The sequence below is a fragment of the Sparus aurata genome, chromosome 3 (genome assembly GCF_900880675.1).
Source record: "Sparus aurata chromosome 3, fSpaAur1.1, whole genome shotgun sequence".
Lineage (NCBI taxonomy): Eukaryota > Metazoa > Chordata > Actinopteri > Spariformes > Sparidae > Sparus > Sparus aurata.
Window position 1 is genome coordinate 15,482,393 of NC_044189.1, and position 23,763 is coordinate 15,506,155.

The window sequence follows — 23,763 nt, forward strand, 5'->3', positions numbered from 1 at the left end:
CTGACTCCTTTTTCCTACCTTCACCAACCTTTTTCCCCACTCATTTTAATTCTTTCCTCCTCATGTCCCTCTTTCACATCCCTTTCCTCTAATCAATCTCCCCCTCTCTCTCTTTTACTTACAGGGCAGGAAACACTGAACCATGTTGCTCTGAGTGGTGACCTGTGGTGAAAGGAGGAGGAGGAGGAGGAGGAGGAGGAGGAAGGCACAGGGGGAGGAAGGCACAGGGGGAGGAGGGCACAGGGGGAGGAGGAAGGCACAGGCCGGCAGGCAGACAGGCATCTGCCGCAGCTCCCTTTAGGCGGCCCTTAGTGAGCTTGACACCATGGGCAACACAGCCACCAAGTTCCGCAAGGCCCTGGTGGGTGGCGACGAGGCCCTGGCCTGGCAGCTGTATGAGGGGAACCCTCAGTTCAGGGACGGCCTGGACCCCAACGCATCATACGGAGAGCAGTACCAGCACAACACGCCCCTGCACTACGTCTGCCGCCACGCCATGACACGTTTGCTCAGGTAAAAAAAAAAAGAAAAGGCGGGAAAAAAAACACTTTATTGTTCTACATGGTCTGTTTGTTGGTGGTTGGTTGGTTTGTCTGCAGGATGACCTAACAACTCCAGAACTGATTACCACAAAACTTGGATGGCAGATCAGTGTCAGTCCAGAATAGGCCCCATTAACTTTTGGTGCTGATCCAGGAATTTTTTTCTGACTTTCTTTAACCATCTGACATTTTTGTTAATTTCTCAGGGAATAATGCATGGATCTTGATGAAAAAAATCAGGTGTATTTAGGTTGCTGGTCTTTACGAGACAGTATAAAAGGGGATTGTTGGAACATGGCGGAGGTGTGTGCTCTACTTGGATTTGGTTGAGGATGAAAGAGGTGTTGATTGAATTCTACAGTATTTTTTTGTGGCCGATTGTAATGCCGTTAAGCAGTCGTCCAATACAGTTACAAACGCAGCTTTGCCAGGGAGTCAATTTAAATGGAATAACAATTAGCAGTCTGTCAGCAGCAGCAGATTTCTCAGTGTCAGCATTTTCGACATTTTGTTTGTCAAGGCAAGACTTATTGTAGTCCAACGATGCCAGTCACACAAAAAGGGTGTTATAAGGTAAAAGGTGTCAAATGTCATGTTGACACAGTCACACGTTAAGTGCAGTAGCCATGTGGAACGGAAAATAGGATACGATGAGAACCATACCAACACTGATTAGAAAATCGCAAACTATAGCATCAGAAAAGAAAACAAAGAAAAAACAATTACCTGAGAAACTGAGAGTCTCAACAAAAAAACAAATATAAAAAGGGCACTTGACTGATTTTCACCCGTGAGATTAAGTGTACTCATCATGAGGAGTACTACTCAGCCTGTCTGAACAGCTTAATGATGGTCTTCTGTAGTTCTGGAGGAGGCTCTATAACCTCGATAAACGACCTCTAATGATTTCATCAGCATCATCTCAAACTGGGCTTCAAATGTATATGAAAAATATGCGTGACAAACTTGTTACATAGATCCTGAATGCCTATTATGGAAGCTGAGATAGTCTGAACGCTTATGCTCCCATTGCGAGTCAATCGATAGATACTTCCCTGTGTCCTTTACGTTGGCATGGATGTTAAGCAATGCAACCACTAGAGGCTGCCGCTCAAAGTCAAATTTGTTGCGTATGGTCCTCCATTTTTCCTTCACCAACGTCCAGTCTCCTCCCAGCTGTTCTGTAGTAGCTGTTTGTGTCTGTGCCCGGGTGAAGTAACATCATACAGATGTTTAAAACTTCTTCCTCTTGTCCTGTGGTCGTGTCTCGCTCGAACAATTGGCTAAACTGCTTCACTGCCCCTCATGACTCCGTGAGACACTGCTCTATTGGTCCACATCCCTACAGAAATATGGACGACATGAACACATTATGGACAAAAAGGCCCCAACCGTATCTGTACGTGTATCTAATGTTGACTTTAAATGAGCCCTAACTATAAACACCAGTTGCATTGGAGCTTACTCTGCTAGAGACTGCTGTGTAAATGCAGCGAGTATTCTCTTTTAAACCGAACTTAATGAAAGTAAAATCCTAATTCGCTGCAGTGCACCCTAAAGAGTGACCACAGATTTGAATAAACAGCACGGTTGTTTTGCTTTGAGTTTCCTTGCAAGCTTGAAACAGGTGTCCACACACACCCTCCCTTGGATAATGTCTTAAGAGACGGCAAGTCACTGAGTCTGACACGACCGAAAGAAAAAGGGGTCAAACTGAAAAACATACGGCGAGCAAGACACCAGTGTGCCTTTTTACCCCCAGCAGGGATAATCGGGGTGCTGGCCATGACTGAGTCAGCTGATACATTGACTCAATAGCCGTCTTTACCACCTCCTCCTCCTCCTGCACTTTTCCTCCCTCTTGCCCTTTCTTTCCATGATTAGGGGGGTGAGGGGGTCAGAGGAAGCTGTTTGAAAAGGCCAGTCAATTATCTGTGCATCTGCATGTGTGCACACGTGCATGTGTGCTTTTTTTAGGCGGGTGAAACTGTGACTACACAACTGCTTAAAGTGTCCGAGTCTGTGAATGTAACACAGTGAATCATGGTGTGCTATTTGTGTCCCTTCAGTTCCTACTAACCTATAATGGGCCAGAGAGGCGTGCTGAACGCAGCGCTCTGCTCCTGATAAGTATCAGAGGAAATGCTCCTTTGTTCCAGGAGCTCGATTGGACAGGGGCAGGCAGATAGACGGCAGAGAAATCTCAGACAAAATAAAGACTCGGAGAGGACAAGCGTGGGCTGGTGGATTTTTTTTAGATTATTTTTAACATGTATCTGCTCTCTTCTGGTTGTCTCAGTGGGTCGGTTTGGCTTGTAATCTCTTGATATGTGTGATCTCGCATAGATCTATTACTGGAAAAATGGGTGTAGTTCAGGAAGTGTAACCCTTCCTTCACAACACAGTCTTGGATATATGTAAATAACAAATGTGACCTGGTATGTTTACTGTGAACAATTGACTTCCTGTTGTTTGAAGAAGGCCAAGACATGCAGCAACTTCCCAACTGCTTCCCTTTTAATTTTTGTGTGATATGTTTGGTCCCTTTCCAGTCCCCCACTGCAAACTCGCTCCTAATTTCAGTATGAATTGCACCATTTTAACTCTCCCTGAGGTTTCCCACTCACTGTATGGTTCGAACGTCTTTGTCGCTCGACAAGTTCACCAAAACGTGACTTCCCTCAAGCCTGTTGGTTCTAGTAGACTGATATTATGGCCATCCATCCTGGGCTTTGTGTTTGTAGAGTTAGTGGTGGTGGGGGGAATTGGATTTTAGTTGAGAGGGGAATAATTAGTGATTATTGCTGTGTGGGTGAATTGGCAGTGCACTGTCATTAGGGGGAGGCTGCAGGGGCTTATGGCTGACAGGACAAGAAGGTCAAAAGGGGGAAGAGCAGGGCAGCATTGGAAGAAAAGGCTCCACAAGAAGGAAACATTCAAACACTAATCTAATAGCGGATTCTGCTGCTGGCAATGTCTACATTTGTCTTCCACAGCACAGAAGGAGAGGGTTTGCAACATTTTTTTGCAACTCCAGTGATTGTTTTCTTTATTAAATTGAATTTGTAACACTGAGAAGACAAGTTTAAGTGTAATGGTATTCATGTTCTACCACTGATGTAAAGGAAACAGGGGTTTCTCTACAGTTCAACACACAGCTGCCATGGGATAATATGGAAGAGGATGTCAAATAATAGGATAAAAAAAAAAAAAAGCGATGGAAGTTTTGAAAGTGAGAGAAGAAAGAAGCAGGTGGTGCCAAATGAAGGCGTGGAAAGCTAATCAGTAAATGGAGGTTTAGACAGCAGAAAAAAATACTATTTACTAAACAGAACTGCAACCGCAGCCGGGCTCCGAGTGCAACTGGCACATCCATCACTGTGTGTGTGTGTGTGTGTGTGTGTGTGTGTGTGTGTGTGTGTGTGTGTGTGTGTGTGTGTGTGTGAGTGAGTGCGTGCTCTTCTCAGCCAGCATGTCCATTATCTCTGAGATGTTAAACAGAAATAGTCGATATTCTGACATCTTTACATCTCCTCCATCTATCTGCTGCCCCTCTTACCTACCAACACTCTTCTTACAGTATATCTGCTTATCATATACAATATCCTCATGCGATCTCCTTCCAGGAAGGGGGCATATGTAGGGATGAGCAGAAGTTCCTTCACATAGGCTTTGTGTTTTCCTGTTTCAAGTCGATTCTTTCCTCCCCTTCCACAATTCTGATCACCTCCTCTTCAACTATTGACTGCCTCACATAGGTCCTTCCTGTTCAGTAAAGAGGGGAACCCCAACAAGCGTAATGTACACAATGAGACGTGCCTCCACGTGCTGTGCCAAGGCCCACAGATCCTGCTGCTTGCAGAGGGAGCACTGTCACCGCGACTGGCCCGACCCCAGAGGGACGAGCAGCGTCGTGCTGACTGCCTGCAGGTACAAACTCACTGACAAAGTATAGTTCAGTGTACAAATATTGGCGTGATTGTGTTGAATCATCGCTGTCGACAGCATACAAATAATGTCATGTGCATATTCGTGGTTTCTCTGCTGCCAGATGATCCTGAGCTGGACCGGAGCCAGGCTGGAGGGAGGCCAGTACGAGAAGGCCAATGTCAACGCCACCGACAATCACCACAGCACCTGTCTGCACTATGCTGCCTCTGCGGGTATGAAAAGCTGCGTGGAGGTGAGAGAAACGGCGTGACCCGCTGATCTTGCTGGAGAATGAGCTTTATTTTCTGTGCTGCAGATCTGTCTGTGCTCCATGTGATTGGACCTGACAAAGATTTTATAGCCAGTAAAATGTGTCTGACAGTACTGTGCCAGTCCCTGCAGTCAGGAGCATCTGCTTTGTGTTTCATTACTGTCAGTTCCAAGAAGTACTTCCTTCTTTGTTTTTCCAAGAGCTTTACAGCGTATGAATTACGTGGAAAACCTACTTTCTGTAATGAAAGCAAATTAAGCTCAACTCTGATAGGAAGCCTGGGGAGAAAGAACCCAGATATAATTCTTTAAAGATATAAAGTTTGAACACATTTATTCACCTCTTTTCTAAACTGTGTTTGCTCCCTTTCCCTTTGAACCTTTTCTCTCCCCGTTGTTTTTCTTTTTTCTCTGCCTCTGCCTTTATCTTATTGGCCATTACCCTTTTATTTAAATTTTTTTTCTTCTGTTTTCTACCATCACATCTTTATTTTCTCCATCCCGTTTTCTCTTTGTCTGCTTCACTTGCTGTCGCCTCTCGCTGCCTTTGTTCTCCTTTGTTGCGAGTCCCTTCAATTTCTTCTTCCTCTCCATTATCCACTTCTCTCCTTTTCCTCCCATTCCTTTTGTTCTCTCTTCTCTCCCTCCCTCATAGTTGTTAATCCAGAGCGAGGCGGACCTTTTTGTGGAGGATGAGGACAAGTTGACGCCATGCGACCATGCCGAGCGGCATCACCACACCGAGCTGGCCCTCAGCCTGGAGTCACAGATGGTTTTCTCCTCCTCTTCAGCTCAGCAGTCAAACACAGACGCACATGGTGAAACCAACCTGCTGCAATACAAGGAGGTGAGACCACAGTTACGAGAGCTGGGAGTTTCCTGCTGGCTCATTTTACATAGATTGTGTTGTTTAATACTATTCAAGGTCACAGATTTTAGTAAGTAAGTTTTGGAACTTCAATAAATTTACATCACAGAGAAGAGTGCTTAGTGGCAGTGCTAATACTGGGGATTGTGACCTGTATTTTCCTCAGTAAATACACCACTCTCTTCAGCTGTTGCAGTGTGAATGGCTGGCTGCTGCTCTTCTAGGGTTTTACTTAGCCGAAGACATTAGATTGTTTACTCTGCAGGCACAGGTGGTCCTTAAGTCACCACCGGCAACACAGAAACACCAACTCTGCGTAAAGCCTACATGCAACCATAAACCAGCCTTTACATTTAAGAAGCTGTAACCGGCAAATGTTTGATTTCTGCTTGAACAATTTAACATTTTAATCGATAATCATTAGTTGGCAACACATTTTCTTTGGATTGACTAGTTGTCGTAGTTCTAATGTTCGCCCTTTGTATTGTCGAATAAACTTAACTTAAAACTTTGTCCGGTGCTCGCAGCCTCATCTAGGAAAGGCCAGGTTCTAATTCGATTTAACATTTTTACTTGTATGATCATGGAATGTATCGTAAATAGTTATGACAATGTTGCGTGTGTACATCAGCTTATGTTTACAGGTGTAAATGTGACTAAAATTATCATTGATAAACACAATTAGCAATATTACGTTCTTAGAAATACATACAGAGAAGTAGAAGGAAATATCATGTGAAGATAAACAGGTCCATGGTAACACTTCCCCCCCTCTTCCCAAAAGTGCAATGATTTAGCGAGTGCTTGTAACTTCTAAGGTCAAATATTATAACAGCCAGGGTTTGGGGGTACAGACTGACGACTTTTTTGCAAATCTATGTACATAAGAGCACATCAGAGACTGACTCTGCGATCAGTATTTTGAAAAAAGTTTTGCATTATTCTACGCATTCATCTTCATCCAACATGGAATTTACTTTTGCTGAGTCTAGCCAAAAAATGTGGACCAGTACATTAACCTGAGTGGCAGCTGGTCCAGGCTGTTTTAGTGCTCTGGATGCATCTTAGTGTTTACATTGTTGGTCAGATTAAATCTGCATTTAACAGCTCCATCTTGGCACTCACTTTCAAATTTACCCAAAATGTCTTCTTTTACTGACGAAGTTCTCTTCTCATAGGTCACGGCTTACACCAGCTTTTACAAGTCTAGTAACATAAGTGTTCACTTGCACACACCTCGCCTCGTGTTTCTCAGGGTCCCAGTTGAACAGAGGGCAGCGGCACAGTCTTCTAGCAGCAGCTGCTGCCAACTGATAGCAGTTTGATCTTCCTTCCCGCAGCCAAATCTATGCAAATACATAATCTCTTTTTCCCACCAACCACGCTGTCCCACATCCCCGTCCTTTTCATTTTTTTCTCACACTTATCTTTTTCACTTCTTTAAACATATCTAAATCTCAGACTTTTCTTGTTTTTGTTCAAAAACTTTCTACACACTCTCCTTCCCTTTCTCCCCATCACTTCCTCTGTCTGTCTTTTTCATTTCTCCTTTCTCTTACTTTATTTCTCTTTGCATCTAACATGTCTCCTGCTCTGTCCTTTCAGCCCTACGAGGGACTGAAGCTTCAGGACCTGCGCAGGCTGAAGGACATGCTGATCGTGGAGACGGCAGACATGCTGCAAGCCCCCCTCTTCACTGCTGAGGCCCTGCTCCGAGCACATGGTGCGTGTTTGTCTGTTTAGAGAAAGCTGACATTCATCAGACCTTCACCAACCCGCACAGTATGTCATTCTGATATTCAGAGGAAATTGCATAGATATTCCCTCTAAAACTTTGTATGTAACCTCTCTCAGACTGGGACAGAGAAAAGCTTCTGGAAGCCTGGATGTCGGATGCTGAGGGCTGCTGCCAGCGCTCAGGTGTGGCCATGCCCACCCCACCACCCAGCGGATACAACGCCTGGGACACCCTGCCCTCACCTCGCACCCCCAGGACCCCGCGCTCACCCCTCACACTAACCCTCACATCCCCCACCGACAGCTGCCTCACACCTGGAGAGGAGGGCCTGTCTACGGTGAGTACATTTTTTTTTTTATTATTAACTCTTGAGATGCATCAGATCTTTGGTTTTGTGAAGGCTACTTTTTGTTAAATGAAATTATTGAGTATATTAATGAGGGATTAGGACAGGCTAACTAAAAATCACAATGATACTGCTCATTATTGAGTTTTTTTGAATGATGCTTCAATTGTCTGTCGTCGTATTTTATGACTTCAAAAGAAATCCTCAAGCAAAATCCTAAATTTGACTAAAGTGATTCGTCAGATTAAATGGAGCGCTGAGATCCAATTGAATTTAGATGCATTATATGATCCCTTTTGTAAACGACTTAAGTAATCTGCTGTTGTAATGTTGGGGTGGAAAGAAATTGTTTTGATATTATGCTCATATAAATGTAATAAAGGGTGCTGTTGGAGTAGGCTACATTAAGAGTAAAAAGAATGTATCAAGTAAACACAAAGTTGCTTGAATGATAAACTAAATAACACAAAAATATTTGCCCAAAATTCAGCTGATATTGACACTACTAAATGGCTAGAATGTAAAAAAAAAATAACATTTTGTATTTATTGTATTTATATTTTATTTTGACAATAAATTATTTGTAATTTGTAACAAGATGCTTTTTGATGTATTTGTACCCATTTCCAATTGTGTATTAATACATTTTTATTCCATTAGATTATTAATCGATTAATGATTTATTATAAACATCCCTAGCTGGAAACAATGCTACGCAGCCACAGCTGAAATCTAAATCTACTAATACTACTAATATTACTGTAGACTAATCTTTGTCCGCAACTTTGCAGAAATATCAGATTTGATTTAGATTCAAGTGTCAATATTACAAATGAAGCTTTGAACGTTTGTACTATTCGGTGCAGCCGTACAGCAAAGTTTTCAATCCATCCAATTGTAAAACCTTTTTAAATATCCTCTGTTTTTAAAAATTGCGGCCAAGTGTACATGGACAACATGAATGAGTGGACTGTAATGTGTAAACTGCATACCAAAAAGGGGGACTTCTAGTTGAACATTCGACAGACTCTCAAGTGTTTCATTTGTTTGATTATAGCAGGTTAATGTCTAATCTTACTAGAACAATGGTGGTCACAGTCCGACTTTCTAGCAATGATTCCTCTTCCTGCTCTTTGTGGTTGCACATAAGCATCAGCCTCTTGTCTTCTGTGGCTGATGAAGCAAGTATGATAACACATCCAGTACTTACAGCCTACAAGTTAAACCTCAGCTAGGATTTGCAATGTTCAGACCATAGTATCACAACATGATGGTGATAACATCTAATACAATGATTTAACTGGACATTTTTGCGTCAAAATTGGATCCAATTATCTGTGACACAAATCAAAATCAGAGCAGGAAGTCTTCAATCTCAAGTTAATGGCAATTTAAGTAATTTGTGTCTTCTGTTCCCCTGCAGTGTGGGATCTGTCTCTGCTCTATCTCAGTGTTTGAGGATCCAGTGGACATGTCCTGTGGACACGAGTTCTGCAGAGCGTGCTGGGAAGGGTAGGGCACCTCTCTTTTAATGTGTGTAAATGTTTTTGCATACTTCAGTGTGTTTGAACAGTCGCGTACGCTTGTCTCTCAGGTTTCTCAATGTAAAGATTCAGGAAGGTGACGCACACAATATCTTCTGTCCGGCCTATGAGTGCTACCAGTTGGTGCCTGTGCACGTGATCGAGAGCGTGGTTTCCAGAGAGATGGATCAGCGTTATCTGCAGTTTGACATCAAGGTAGAAAACACAAACACGCACACTAATTTAGCTTTAACTATGAATTTATGTTGTGTGTCTTTGCACATGCACAGGCACTAATTCTTGTCTTGCTGCATATTTGTATGAAATGTTCTTTCTTTTTCTGTGCCCTCTCCTTCCCTGTTGAAGGCGTTTGTTGAGAACAATCCTGCTATCCGCTGGTGTCCCGCAGCACGGTGTGAGCGAGCGGTGCGGCTCACCCGACCAGGCCCCGGGGACAGTGACCCTCAGAGTTTCCCCCTGCTGCCCTCCCCCGCTGTTGATTGTGGCAAGGGTCACCTCTTCTGCTGGTACACATCATGATTTATTTTCTCTGTACACACACAAACACACACACAATGATGCAATTTTCACAGTATGAATACAAATTTACCAAATGTTTTATTGACATTTTTGCAGGCAGCGTTAAGCAAACACGGCTAAAGTTTCTCAGAAACAAATCTCTTTTGTTCTCTCCAGTGTTGTGCTTAAAACCAAACAATTTCCCTTCCAACAGCTGGAAGAAGAAGCCAACGTTATTGTTCACTCAGGGCTTTAACCGATCTTGTTGATAAATATGCTTTAAATGCCAGTTTTCTTAATTACACTGCAGTCTGCCAGTACGTGTAGTCTTTGCCAGGCCAATAAAATACTAATTTCCTTGAGTCACAGGTTGTCACGCTGTTTTAGTCCCGTTGTCTTGTAATCCACCTAATATTCTCTGATTCTCTGTTCATCGCCCTCCCTGTCTGCAGGGAGTGCCTTGGCGAGGCCCATGAGCCCTGCGACTGTCAGATGTGGAGAAACTGGCTCCAGAAAGTCACAGAGATGAAACCTGAGGAGTGTAAGTCTGCCCCTGTGTTGTTTCCAGGATTTTTTTTTTAAGTGTTACTGGGGATCACTTGAAGTGAGCTGGCACCACAGTGAGCCAGATAACTGCAGCTGTCATGACGGCCTACCAGGATGTGTCTCATTTATTTTTATAACCTAGTGGCAGGTGTTCAGGACACTGATATCTGCTGAATGTGTGTGCTGGAGAGGTGTGGCTACAGGGCAGGTGTTGGACAATTGACGTGTTGCTCATGTGAGTGCGTTTGTGTGTTTTCCAAAGTGGCAGGTGTGAGTGAGGCCTACGAGGATGCTGCTAACTGCCTGTGGCTGCTGACCAACTCCAAACCGTGTGCCAACTGCAAGTCGCCCATTCAGAAGAATGAGGGCTGCAACCATATGCAGTGTGCCAAGGTATTAATCTCTCTGTCAGCTGTGTGTCATTGTCTGATAATGGCTTCTGGTCATTGTTATTAATTGTACATTTTTTATTTCAGTATGAACACTGTTCTCTCTGTCTCTCCGTAGTGTAAGTATGACTTCTGCTGGATCTGTCTGGAGGAGTGGAAGAAGCACAGCTCGTCAACAGGAGGCTACTATCGCTGCACTCGCTATGAGGTCATCCAACAGCTAGAGGAGCAGTCCAAGGAGATGACTGTCGAGGTATAAACACACTCAAAACATACAGAATAGGCACTCAGTGAATCTCACACAAGCCCTCGCTGATATGAGCATTCACACAACGTGTCTTTACACAAAATCCATCTGAATGAGTCGAATTTTGTTTACAGGCAGAAAAGAAGCACAAAAGCTTTCAGGAGCTGGACCGTTTCATGCACTACTATACTCGTTTTAAGAACCATGAACACAGCTATAAGGTGAGACTTCCTCGACACGTGGACACACTTTCATGATGGTGAAAAGCTGGCCTCGATTGCTAAAGTGCCTCTTGAGACCTGCGTGATCATGTGTATTGTCTCCTCTCGTCTGTCAGTTGGAGCAGAAACTGCTGAAGACGGCGAAAGAGAAGATGGAGCAGCTGAGCAGAGCCTTCATTTGTCGTAAGTCTCTCTCATACTGAGCTCTGCCTGTCGCTGCAGAGGTATGGAATTGTGTGCTCTTATTCTACAATATATCTGGACAGTCATTTACTGGGGCAAGACGAAAATGTACTGAAGATAATAGCAGCTGTAGTTCAATAATAGCAACAGACCAAACCTCCAACAGACTGACTTATAGATATTGTGACCACTGTTCAAGGGAAGGAGAGAATAACTTTTGGCTTCATCTCCCGCATAACATCTGCATGATACACTGGTGACCAACCATTTGGTTCTGTGTTGTGCTGTATTTTAATGTTTCCTTGAAGAGATTAAATCTAAAAACTAAAAGAATGGAATTTGAGTTATTCAGCAGCAAAGGTATGTTCCTTTCAGCTGATATTAGGAGCATTTTTTTCTAACTAACTACAAACAAGTGCGAGGGTGAAATAGACTGCACCAGTGTCTTACCATTCTATAGAAAACAAGAGTTTAAGATTAACATTGAAATAAAAATATTACAATTCTTTGCTCAGCTGCATTTGTGTGTGTGTGTGTGTGTGTGTGTGTGTGTGTGTGTGCGGGCGCGTGTTTGTGTGTGTGTGTGTCCCAGGTGAAGGCACTTCTCCAGACACGCGGTTCATCGAGGACGGTGTTTGTGAGCTGCTGAAGACGCGACGCGTCCTGAAGTGCTCTTACCCGTACGGCTTCTTCCTGCAGCAAGGCAGCACCCAGAAAGAGATATTTGAGCTCATGCAGGTAGGTCAAAACGTTTATGTGACATTTGTCTGTCCTCTCTGCAAGAACAAGATCAACAACTTCAAAGCAAGTGATCTCTGAAGACAACCACACCAGGCTAAACTGGTTAGAGCAAAGCACAGTTAGGAAATTCCTAATCTGTTCATTTGGGTTTGGATTTCTGAAAAACAAACGCGTGTTTCGGCCTGATGGTGATGCTAGATGGCAGCTCATCCTCTAAGGACAATCAGTATTCATCCAGATATGTAGTTTTTGAAGTGACGTATATTGGAACCACTTTGTCTCTCTTCAGCCTCTTGAACAGGCTTAAAATTGGTCTCCTGTTAGATAAAGAGTACTCAGAATATACTCAGATCATGTCTTATCTGTAGTAGTAGGAGTTAATATGAGTTGTAAATCTCTTTTATAGATTAGACTTTCCTGTCTCTAAGCAGATGTGTTGTCTTCTGTTTCCCCCCAGACGGACCTGGAGATGGTTGTGGAGGATCTGGCCCAGAAGGTCAATCGGCCGTACCTGAGGACGCCCTGCCACAAGATTATCAGCGCCGCCCGTCTTGTGCAGCAGAAGAGGCAAGAATTCCTGGCATCAGTGGCCCGTGGCGTTGCGCCCAACGATTCTCCCGAGCCTCCCCGCAGGAAGTAAGGACAAACACACTATCTGTACATAGTTTTGGTTGCTTCTTCGCCTCTCTGCCGGCAGGGATGAATAAGAAGTAGAAACATCTGATTACAAACATGAATGTTGTACCACTGTTGGCAAACGTTTTTTGTTTGTTTCAGTTACCCTGGAGGATCATGGGACTGGGAGTACCTCGGCTTTGCCTCCCCTGAGGTAAACGGAAACACCTCCTGTAACACTGTAACACTAACGTTTGGCTAATGTTTTGGTTCATGCCCAGCTAATGCTGTTCCCTAAACCTGCACTTAGAGACCTTAGTCATCTAAATGCATGACTGCATCTGACCGAGTTTGCTTGTGTGTTAAGATGGGGAGTCGTCACTCTGTACTGGGAGCAGGTGATCGAGAGAGACAGTCGCAGGTAACGTACCGTAGTTCCTGGCATTATTTCTGTGCGTATGCATGAGCTCAATTCTGTTTTTCTGCGCCTGAGATTTTGAAGCTGCTCCACACAAAATAGACTTACAGCACAGCTTTTAGAGTTAGCGTGGTAATAACCCAGCTTTAATCGCTCTTCGCAGGATTATGCTGACATCCAGTACCGCCGCAGACACAGGCCACGGCGCAGAGGAGACATGCTGAGTCTGCACAACCTCCGCAGCAGCAGCAACACACCAGAGACCAGCAGGAGGAGTGACAACACAGGTCTGCAAATTTTTTAATGTGCAATATATAAAGCTGCACTGCACACGCACCCTTTTGACTTGAGTACCGTATACAATAGAACACATTTTTATAGTAATATACTGGGACAAACTCTGGGTCCTAATCCAGCTCCATTCTTTGCCTCCTTCAATAAATCTAGATATGTCACTACACCAGACAACCAGCAAATGGGATTTAAAGTTATTGCTCCATGAATCTGCTCAGGTCTCAGCACACAGAGGCATCGGCCACTGGGATCAATTTACAATCAAACCTTTCAAATCAGCCCTTGTTTTAATGCGTCATTTTGTGTTCCAGAAGCTCCAGAGAGAGTTGAAGGCCGCAGGAGAGCGCTGGGCTCGCTGGATGAAGACGACCCAAACATCCTGCTGGCCATCCAACTGTCCCTTCAGGAGTCCCGCAGAGAGCGGGGCCTGGAGGGAGGGCTGGAGGGGAGAGTGGATCTGGAGCGTGGACTGGACAGAGGACAGGAGAGAAGGCCGGGTCCTCCCAGCGACCTGGATGATGTCGCTTTGCACTCTCTCAACATGGACGGGCCTCCGGGAGCCAGAGGCTCCTCCTTCCCCGCTTCTCTCCTGGACCCTCCTCGCCCCCCTAACAGGACAGACTCCACTTCCCAGCCTCCCACTTCCAGCTCCATCCCCCTCCCTCCCCCGCCTCCCTCCCTCAGTGCAGAGCTGCTGGAGCTGGGAGATAGCCTTATGAAGCTGGGGAACATAACCACTCCTTACGACCTGGACACACACACACAGGAGCAGCTCTGCTCCCACCACACATACAGCCACAGCACACTCACCGCGCCCTACACCATTGAACCTGCCTACAGCGACTGCAGCCATAGACAAGACCAGAATGCACTGAGCGCTCCATACATGCTTGACCATATCACCATCACAGATTCTCGCTATGACAGCAAAGAGCAGACTTACTGCCACTCTGCTGCTTATTTGGCTGAGGCTGAACACACTGCCTCCTGCGCACTTGAACGCACCCAGAACCCGGCCCATCCTAGTTCATACAACCGGGAACATGCAGCCACGTACGACAGTACCCCAAAACCAGACAGCTCTTACACCCCCTGCCCAGAACACAGTAGCTCTTACACTCAGGAGCGTCCTGCCACCTACGCTCTCGAACGCCCGCCCAAATCAGACCCTCAGCCCCCTGCCCAGTTGTGCCTCCCGTCTCCAGAGCTCGAGCCGGAGCTGCTGCTTTCACCCGTGATCCCTCCTGGGGGCCCTTTTACCCCCAGCGATCCTCAGAGTCTGGAGGCCCTGGACCCCACAGCCAGTGCCCAGCTGCTGGACAACATCATGGCCTGGTTTAACAACAACATCAACCCGCAGAACAACCCCCAGAGCCTGGCCCTCATCCCCTCCCCTCCCACCACAGAAAGCGACTCCTCCCCTGACACACACACTGAGACTGAGTCAGAGAGCCAGACCTCCAGGGACGCGACCCCAGCCCCTATCTGGCAGCCCCTGGAGGGCGAGCCAGAGGAGGACGGAGGGTCCGCTAGCCCTTGTATAGGTGCTGCTCTGCGAACGGAGGGCCCGAAGACGTCAAGGCCCAACACTCTGGACCTGGAAAACAGAGAGGTTGGTGAGGAGGGTGTGGACGCAGGGTGTGTGGCTGACCTGTCGCTGGACGCAGCGCACACACACCCGTGCTCACACTCTCAACACGGAAACAGTCCCGCACACACTGCCCCGGCCACAGAAAGAGACTTAGACCTCATCCTTCAGTTAGAGGAGGACCAATCACCTGAGGAGTGGGAGGAGCAAGTCCACCTGGTGTGACGATGACCGAAGAGAGAGAAGGTCGATCGAGCTGAAATGAAGATAAAGAAACTAAAGAGAAGCACTGGTGGATAACAGTGATGCCTGCAGGTGTTTGGGAGTCGAGTGTTTACTGTGTGTATTATACTGTATCTAGAGAGGACATAAAGCCCTGCGGATTTTGTCCAGTAAAGATGATGTCATACGCAGTTTTTTTTTAAGTGCTTTTGTCTGCTCTAACAACAGACAAACTCTTCTTTAAGACAAAAAGTGTTTAAAACAGTACATCAATGGAAAGCTACTGATATCATAACACATGAAAATGCTGCACATGTTTTTTTTTTGTTTTCCTATTTTATTTATTCCCTGCCTCCTGTATTTGCCTCCTCAGTTTGTCCAGGTTGAGAGTTTTTGGTGCTGATCACGCTGACATCCACACTTGCCTCATACACACACACACGCACATAGGTTTTATCGACACACTGACCCATCCACGAGCCTGTTCAGAGCTCCAAGAGCCAAATATGAGAAAAACTGTAACCTTGAAGCTCGTTCAGCGTACTGTACAATCAGAGGGCCTAATTCTGATTTTTGGACCTTCTCGCACACTGTGCCTGCTTTGTTAGAGAGCTCAACACACTACTGATGTTTCCTTTTGGTAGGCTGTTAAAGAACGACGATATACATGTGTGCTCAGTAAACGTCACACTAGTACGACATGCTTATCTGGACTAAATGATGGTTTTTATTTTGTAATACTCCGCCGGAGAGAAAAGATCGTGTCCCTCTGCACAGACAGGTCAGAGGTCAGTCACAGCGACAGAGCAGCGTCCTTAAGAGTCAGTAGGAAATCGGCATCATTGGTGCTCGATCCAAATAATTCTCTTTGTCAAAGATGAGCCTTCGTTCATATTGCTGTAATTTACAACTGCTGTGGCTCAGTTTTCACAATGTAGTTTCAATGTGCAATAGTCTGAACACAGAATGCTGTACTTAATAATTTTGGCCTCAACATTGATATAGGACACGTCTTAATCAAACTGGGTATCAGAGCATGACAATACTGCCTTCTTCACTGAATTGTAGTTGTCATATTTCTAACAAAAGGGTTCATATCAAATAATCCCGTCAAACAGTAATTCTGGTTAAAACAAAGTATTCAGTGGTCATTTTCTCAGATTATACAGAGAGGAGTGATGAAACAAATGTGCAATTCATGCAGACGTCAGTATGAAAATGGAAATATTATAGGAAACGAATGACATTTGAAAATGTTTTGGTGTCGGTATCATAATTGTCTATATTTCTAAAACTCAAAACAACCCAAAACCAAGATAAACAAGTGATATAATTATGATATTAATATTATCATTATTATTTTATATTATGATGTAATATATGCTGTAAATATAGATAAAGAAGTCGAGAGTCAGATTTCGCACAACAGTAAATCTTATGTTCATACAACTCAAATGATTGTAATTTGGCTGTAGTTGTCATTTGCTGCAGTGTTGCTAGAAAGCATACACATGTTGCATTCGTCCAGTGATCTGTTCGCTAATAAAACTTAAAATCCCGACTGAGTCTTCGTAAAAAAAATTGGAAACTGTTGTGAGAACTGAGCCAAATCGATCAGACAATACAGACCACATTAAATTAGTATTATCATATCTGTTCCACTGCTGAGGGCTAGTACAGTGTCCTGTTGATAGAGGGGAGATTGGTGTTTTTTTTTTTTTAATCTGTAATTTATCCTTTTTTTTTTTTAGAATTCCTTTATGAATTACTATAGAGATGAAATTTCTACAAGTTGAGACCAGAGTTGTTGAGTCTGTGTGCCTTTTTGTTTTTCGATCGTGTGTGTTTATTTGTTGGTATTTATTATTAGTGTCATAACTTTTTAAACACGCTAAACCAAGTCGCTAATTAAAGATAAAGGAGAACACGTCACCATACACTGACGCACGTTAGTATTGTTTGTCCTTACACCCCAGGTGTATCCCTCTTTACCATTATTCCAGAGGAGCAATGCCCACATTTTCAACATTTTACCACTAAAACCGGTTGATGCTTCCTGAACAAGTTGATTTGTCATTTATTTTTTTTTACCATAATTATCAACCAATTTATCTGAAATTTGTTCAGATGTACTGGCCTTTGTTTTTTGTTTTTTTTAAAGGATCTTGAATGTTGATCCTGGGTTGTCATTCAGCATTTATCTTAAAACTATATTGCCCTGCTGTAATGTTTACAAGAGATTTAAACACTGCCTGATGTGTTAAGATACGATTTGATGCTTTGGAGCCTGAAATGATAATGATGATGATGATGATGATGATGGAGTGTTTTAATCATTCAAAAATGCAAAGATATCCCGTGTAAGATCAAATTCCTCACTAGAATTGTCTCCCTTTTCTTTCCAAAGTATCCAGTTATACAGAATGTGATATGCAATCGGAAATGCATTACATTTAAGTGATAGTTTGAGTTTTAAGCTTGAGTTCTGGAGTGCTCCACTGAAGTGATCGAGACTTTAAAGCCTAAAATGACACCTTTTTTCCTCTCTGTATTGAACATTTAACTGTGAAGGTGCATGACAGTCTGGAGGTTGTGGCAAAGACATTTCTGAAGATGTGAGGGGCAGCTGGCGAGGCCCATAACATCTCAGACATTCTTTCCCGAGTAATGGCTTTTTAAACACGACTGCACACATTTATTTTAAGTTGCAGCCCGAATGGAAGCAGCGAGTCCAGGGACCTTTTAATTTGCACAAGCACGCAGTTAATGGGTGAAACTTATCCAGCGGCGTCAGGCGAGATGTGGAGGACTGAAGAGTGACCTTTATTTATTATTACGATTATTATTATTTTCGTTTTCTTGATTTACAGTTGGACTTATGGTTCTGTGCCATTTTGTACCACATATATAGTGTTTATATATTAACAGTCCCTCAAACAACCACTTCAGAATTCAAAACAGTTTAATTGCACTCTCATAGATTATACTTGATACATTCCCAGTCGGTCCATAAGAGAGGTTTGATGTGTGGCCAAAACTGTAAATGAAAGTGTCAGTGCAAAGTTTACTCTCAATAAAAAGAGCTGAAAGTGTGTCGCAATGAGATTGTTCTTCACGCATGTTCTCTGTCAGTGATTTCCAAAGCAGTCTCAACAAGTGGCAAGACTACCTAATAAATGGCTCCTTGTCACCATCTACTGGCAGCCAGTGTGAACTACAACAACAGCAAAGGTGTTTTTCCTCAATGTTACCTTTCAGGAATTCCTATGACTGGATGTCCCACACATCTCACCATACGGAAGAGGATTTAGGGCCACATGTGAATTTTGTGGCCCTAAACCTCTTCCGTATCACCACCTGCACAGTGTTACTGAATATTGTTCTGGAAAATACCAAAGCTCTTGCAGCTACAAAATGACTTGCTGTTGAAGGTTTTTCAGGTGTACACATTTAGACTCCTTTTCGATTCTTTACAGCCAAAGAAGTGAAAGAGATTCACTTAAAACATAACCGTTACTTCTGTACATGCACCATAATCTGAAGTGGAACCGATAGTTTCACTGCAGATATTTTGACATGTTATAGAAGGAACATCAACATACATGTGACTTAAGTCATTTGGTTCAAGTCTCAAACAACTCCCAAGTCAATTTTTCTTGGGCAGGGAAAGTCATCCATCGCTCCCCAGATACTGAAGTCTAACCTGCAGTATCTGGTCTCTATAAGTGAAAAGACAAGATACACATACTAATCTAATGATTATATTTTTGGTCAATGTAGCTTAAATTAGCTCTTAAGGCTCTTAAGGTGTATTTGTATGCAGTTTTCTTATTTCTGCCTACTTTTGAGTAGCCATCCATGGACATGAAGAACCCAGACAAGTGATTTTGGCCATCATGTCTCAAGTCAAGTCATGAGACTCATTTATTTTCAAATATCAAGCAGAGTTCCAAGTTGTCAAAACAGTGACTCCTGTTGCCTTTAGTGTCCGAAAACTAAAGGTGTAAATAATAAAAGAATGGATAAATTCCACCTACATTTTTTTCAGTCATAGTATTTAGCATGCTGTTCACAGTCAGTGTCCACAGCTGGTTGGGAATCTTGAATGCAACAGAGCCATTATTAATGTTATAAGTAACACCTGTCCTTTAACTACAGTATCAAGTCAGGATGTCTGCTGTGAAAAAAGATCTACATTGTATTGTTTTTAATTGCTTGTGCTACAGGAAAGTTTTGACAAGTTTTTAATTTGTAATTTTTAATGAGCTACATGAGTATCTCTCAATACATGGCAAAATTTGTTTCTGCTTTCATATTTTGTTTTTTTTTATATGTACTTGATCACCAATCTGCTATGTGTATTAATTTAGCAGCCTTTTTTCTTTTTTTTCTGATATCTCCAGTTTTGAGTTGTGCTATTCAATTGAAAATAGCGAAATGAAAATAGAACAAAGTTGAAAACATAGACTGTATATAAAGGATTGTGGTATATACAATAAAAGTATATAATGTACAGTATTATTTTTAACTGGACAGCCTTCACTGTACATAATCTGCTGCTCTCTGTTAGCTAGGTACTCCGTCGCTAGGGGGCGATATTGCCATTAATAACGCTTGTTTCTGCTTCCGCTCATTTAATGACGTCGTCATTGCGCGACTCAAACGTTACGCTTACAACAGCGGCCTGTGTTTTCACTTGAGCGCTGTAATTTTTGTCTTTGGTGGAGGATTTGTCTCTACAGTCCGTCACCATGAAACTAGTCAGGTAAGTAGCCGTGAAAAGTCACCGTTTATTAAGTGCTGTGATATGAGATGGTATACATTTTGCGCTGCGGATGGATGGATTAGGATGTAAACGGAGAGGCGGTGATGAGGCGGGAAGCGGTGAATGAAATGAATGGAGGCTACCCGGGGATACAATGGTCGGACACCAGGCTCTGAGAAAACCCCAAAAGATGCATGCACACATGATGTGTTCTTATTACGTGTTCAGTAGTGATTTAAGCCTTAATAAAACGGAGGAATTTTAGTCGCACTGTTTGCTAATTAGCTTCGTCAAACGGTAGCTCACTCGCGGGCCCTGTCTGTTTGGCTATTCTCTGCGAACTTCTGTTAACGTTAGCATTTACCGACATGAGTATTAAAAATTAACTGTATACATAAATATTCCAAATTATCAATTTCTCCTTGCCAAATAAAATTGACATTATTTTACTCTGTGAAGATCTCCTCACCAGTGTACTCTGTTTTGGTGCGGAAAGCTGCACAACCAGTGGCTAACGCTCGCTAGCAAGCTAACTTCAGGCTAGCATCAATTTATACACCGTGTCGTGTTGCTGTGTTTATGTAGAGTTGTAAAATGTTGAGCTCAGAGATAGATGTGTTGATATTGTCATTTTGTTTAATTGTTTATTCAGATTTTTGATGAAACTCAGCCATGAGACAGTTACTATTGAACTGAAGAATGGCACCCAGGTCCATGGAACCATCACAGGTAAGCTGGTGCATTGTTAAAAGGTTTGGCGCCTCCCCTGTGCATGTTAATGGTGAATATACATCTTAATTAGTCGCCAGTTTGTCAGATTCACCCAGATTAAGATAATACAACCGTATGCAACAGTCCTGCAATAAACCGGACAGATATAGTGAGCCAATTGTTATTTGAACTATTTAGTGAGATTTTGATTCAACTTTAAGTTCATTTCAGAAACTGCAGGTTATGGACCCTGGTGTGCGTATCACACCCATTCACCACCAAGAATGCTTCTCTCTGGGTTTCTTCCATTTAATCTTTGGGTTATCAAACCGTAAATCTGTGCTTCAAGCTGCATGTCTTTGAAGGACACAGTCTGGTTAATCAGTGTGAACTACTGACCAGTGCTGAGAATTTAAGTTACACACAGGAGAGACGACGGGAGCTCTGCTGTGATCCTCAGTATTGATATTTAAAATGAGTGATCATAGAGAGGGTTAGAGGCAGCAACGTTTCTTGAAGATTTTCAGATTAGTAGATTAAAAGAATTTTGGCGTTTCCACATTTTCACCTGTTCTGTTTCTTTTCCTCTGTCATTCAGGTGTTGATGTGAGCATGAACACCCACCTGAAGGCAGTGAAAATGACCCTGAAAAACAGGGAGCCCACCCAGCTGGAATCACTGAGTATCCGTGGCAACAATATTCGCTACTTTATCCTCCCCGACAGCCTCCCATTGGACACCTTGCTGGTCGACATTGAGCCAAAGATCAAGTCCAAGAAGAGGGAAGCAGGTGAGATATCTCGAAATATTACAGAGTGGTTTGGCGGACAGATGACCGTAGTACAGCACACAAGGCATAATGTGTGCCGTCCTTGTATTCGAAAGTACATGTTGTGCCAGAACGTTTACGCAGTCTAGTTATGCATGCCTGCTTAATAATGCTTTGGTTGAGTGCATGGGCACCTCATAAATCTGTCTGACAGAACTCACCAGAATTCACCAAGTGTTTGTGTTGGAAAAAGAAAATAGCTGCAGCAGTCAGCCCTCCTGACCTGAGAGTTTAGTGAACCTTCTGCCAGAAAACAGCCTCCCTCCCCTTGAGTGAGAGATTCAGACAGGGTCCAGTTTACTGATGGTGAATATGTTATTTAGAGCGAGAAACTTGACTTTGTCGACTTCGAGAATGTATGATGAGTCAGGATCTCAATCAAAACACATTATAACAGCATCGATATGATTTATAAGGAGGGCACTGGAGGGAGACGCGTTGAAAAACAGGTATACCATTATTGTGACTTCACATCACGCCTGTTTTGGATCCGCGGTGCCAGCTTTCTGTGTGAATTACACCCTGGTGCGTCTTTACACCGGGGCTGCTTGTTTCTGTCTGAACAAACAACGGCAGAGAAATGGCGAACTACCACTGTGACGTTAATGCAGCTTCTTTGTGTGTAACGGCTAGTGTATCCTCCCCCAAACTGTTCTTAGGCTCTGACTTACATCAGTATCACTTTTTTTGTTTGACTTCGGTCCTGTTACTGATGACTGAGTAGTTTTTCTTCATCAGGACACAGAAATTAAACAAATCTTTGCCTTTGGTACACAAACATTTCACTTTTAATTTACTAAAGCTTCTTGAGAAATCTTTTTCTGTACATTATTTAGATGGACATGAAACATTATCATGTATTCATAAAGTAATGAGCGAGATGAAGGTGTTGAAGCTGCTGTGTGTTCTTGTTCCCTGTAGCATTGTTTAGAGATGTTTTCTACTGTTTTCATTGTTAATTTATGGTCGGTGCAGGACTATAAGTGTATCTAATTTTCTTGTCCATCGGGGAAGTACCTTGAATGTTAATTTAAACAATTTTTGTGAGATAGCACTGTGTGACATTCTAAATGTAATCGATTGCTTTTTTTTTGTGAGATAAATTTGCGTGTAAAAGTTCTAATGAGATCATTAGGTTTCGAATTTCAATCAAGTCTTAAATGTTGGATAACTCAATGTTTCCTTTTCTTACCAACTGTGACATTGGCTGGTATTATCACTTTGTGTGTATAATGGCAGTAAGAGGCAGTGGAGACACTTGTTACAGCAGGAACTACCACAGAAGGGGTTTCTGTGTGTGGACAGATTTTGAAAAAGTGGCCTGAAGTCATTATGTCTGCTTATTACAAACATTAAGTCAGTTCTGGGTTTTTAAATTATGGGTTTTTAAATTCTCTCAGCAGGAAAGAAAATCTTTTCACTTTATAAAATCCAACACACTGGGTTGTATTTTGATTGTCTTGTGCAAATTGTTTCCTGGCCTTCATGCCTAGCAAGGGTTTTGTATACTTGAAAATGAATATCAAATCATTTTCATTGGTCTAAATATTGTGTGGCCCATGTGACTACCCTGTAATGCCCAACATGCCAGCCAAAGTTTGATGCATGTTGCTGACCATCACTCATCTGTGTCTTCTCAGTGGCTGGACGGGGACGAGGCAGAGGACGAGGGCGTGGCAGAGGAAGAGGACGAGGCCGGGGTGGCCCAAGAAGATGATCACCAGGCCGCACATTTGTTGGCCACCACCTCACTGTTTGTACAGGATTTTTTTTTTCTTTTTTCTCAAAGGAAACCTTTTGTGAATTTCCATGTGTTTTTGTTCAAGTTTTGTTTTTCTTTTTTGTACAATAAAATCCTTATATAGAGGATAAATTTGACTCTATATTATTGCTCAATTGGTAACAGGGTTTGTGTCATCCATTTTGTTTACATTATGTTTGCATCACATGGTTGAATAAAGAGCTTTGTGTTGATATGTGGATTCCCCAATTGCCAGTAGATATTTTCAACTTGACTGCAAACGTTGCCTTCTTTTTGTGCAGTCTGAAAATGAAATGGTCCAAACATAAGAAGGCAACTGGTATCAGAATCTAAAACATAGAGCAATGTCTTTTTATGACAATGCATACGTTGTTATCTCTATTGGCAATTGAGGAATACACATTTCCACATAAAACTCTTTATTCAAATATGTGAATAAAGATTACAACCAGTTATATCTCAACAGTACAAATTACTATCCACGAGAAAGTTACGA

At 43.0% G+C, this 23,763-nt stretch overlaps 2 protein-coding genes across 3 annotated transcripts; both read left to right on the plus strand.

Moving 5' to 3' along the window:
- Nucleotides 1-228: 228 nt before the first annotated feature.
- Nucleotides 229-18,303, plus strand: LOC115578872 (ankyrin repeat and IBR domain-containing protein 1-like). 2 transcript variants are annotated; one of them, XM_030412171.1, is made up of 20 exons: nt 229-513; nt 4,301-4,472; nt 4,594-4,725; nt 5,398-5,589; nt 7,216-7,333; nt 7,465-7,685; nt 9,118-9,206; nt 9,289-9,433; nt 9,584-9,744; nt 10,189-10,277; nt 10,545-10,675; nt 10,790-10,924; nt 11,053-11,139; nt 11,256-11,322; nt 11,915-12,060; nt 12,521-12,699; nt 12,841-12,892; nt 13,046-13,099; nt 13,260-13,383; nt 13,702-18,303. In XM_030412171.1, the coding sequence occupies exons 1-20, from the start codon at nt 326-328 to the stop codon at nt 15,201-15,203; spliced, it is 3,984 nt and encodes a 1,327-aa protein (XP_030268031.1). In that variant the 5' UTR covers nt 229-325; the 3' UTR covers nt 15,204-18,303. The 2 variants fall into 2 exon arrangements, with proteins under 2 accessions (XP_030268031.1, XP_030268032.1); XM_030412172.1 differs by having other exon boundaries at nt 10,551-10,675.
- Nucleotides 18,304-19,817: 1,514 nt separating this feature from the next.
- Nucleotides 19,818-23,337, plus strand: snrpd1 (small nuclear ribonucleoprotein D1 polypeptide). The gene is made up of 4 exons (XM_030411844.1): nt 19,818-19,965; nt 20,618-20,694; nt 21,275-21,466; nt 23,146-23,337. The coding sequence occupies exons 1-4, from the start codon at nt 19,952-19,954 to the stop codon at nt 23,220-23,222; spliced, it is 360 nt and encodes a 119-aa protein (XP_030267704.1). The 5' UTR covers nt 19,818-19,951; the 3' UTR covers nt 23,223-23,337.
- The last annotated feature ends 426 nt before the right edge of the window (nt 23,338-23,763 follow it).

Coding starts and splice junctions, on each gene's coding strand:
- LOC115578872 (XM_030412171.1), top strand. CDS start 326: ATGGGCAACACAGCCACCAAGTTCCGCAAGGCCCTGGTGGGTGGCGAC. Junction 7,334..7,464: donor GGCCCTGCTCCGAGCACATG/GTGCGTGTTTGT, acceptor AACCTCTCTCAG/ACTGGGACAGAGAAAAGCTT. Junction 9,434..9,583: donor ATCTGCAGTTTGACATCAAG/GTAGAAAACACA, acceptor TCCCTGTTGAAG/GCGTTTGTTGAGAACAATCC.
- snrpd1 (XM_030411844.1), top strand. Junction 20,695..21,274: donor GGTCCATGGAACCATCACAG/GTAAGCTGGTGC, acceptor TCTGTCATTCAG/GTGTTGATGTGAGCATGAAC. Junction 21,467..23,145: donor GTCCAAGAAGAGGGAAGCAG/GTGAGATATCTC, acceptor GTGTCTTCTCAG/TGGCTGGACGGGGACGAGGC.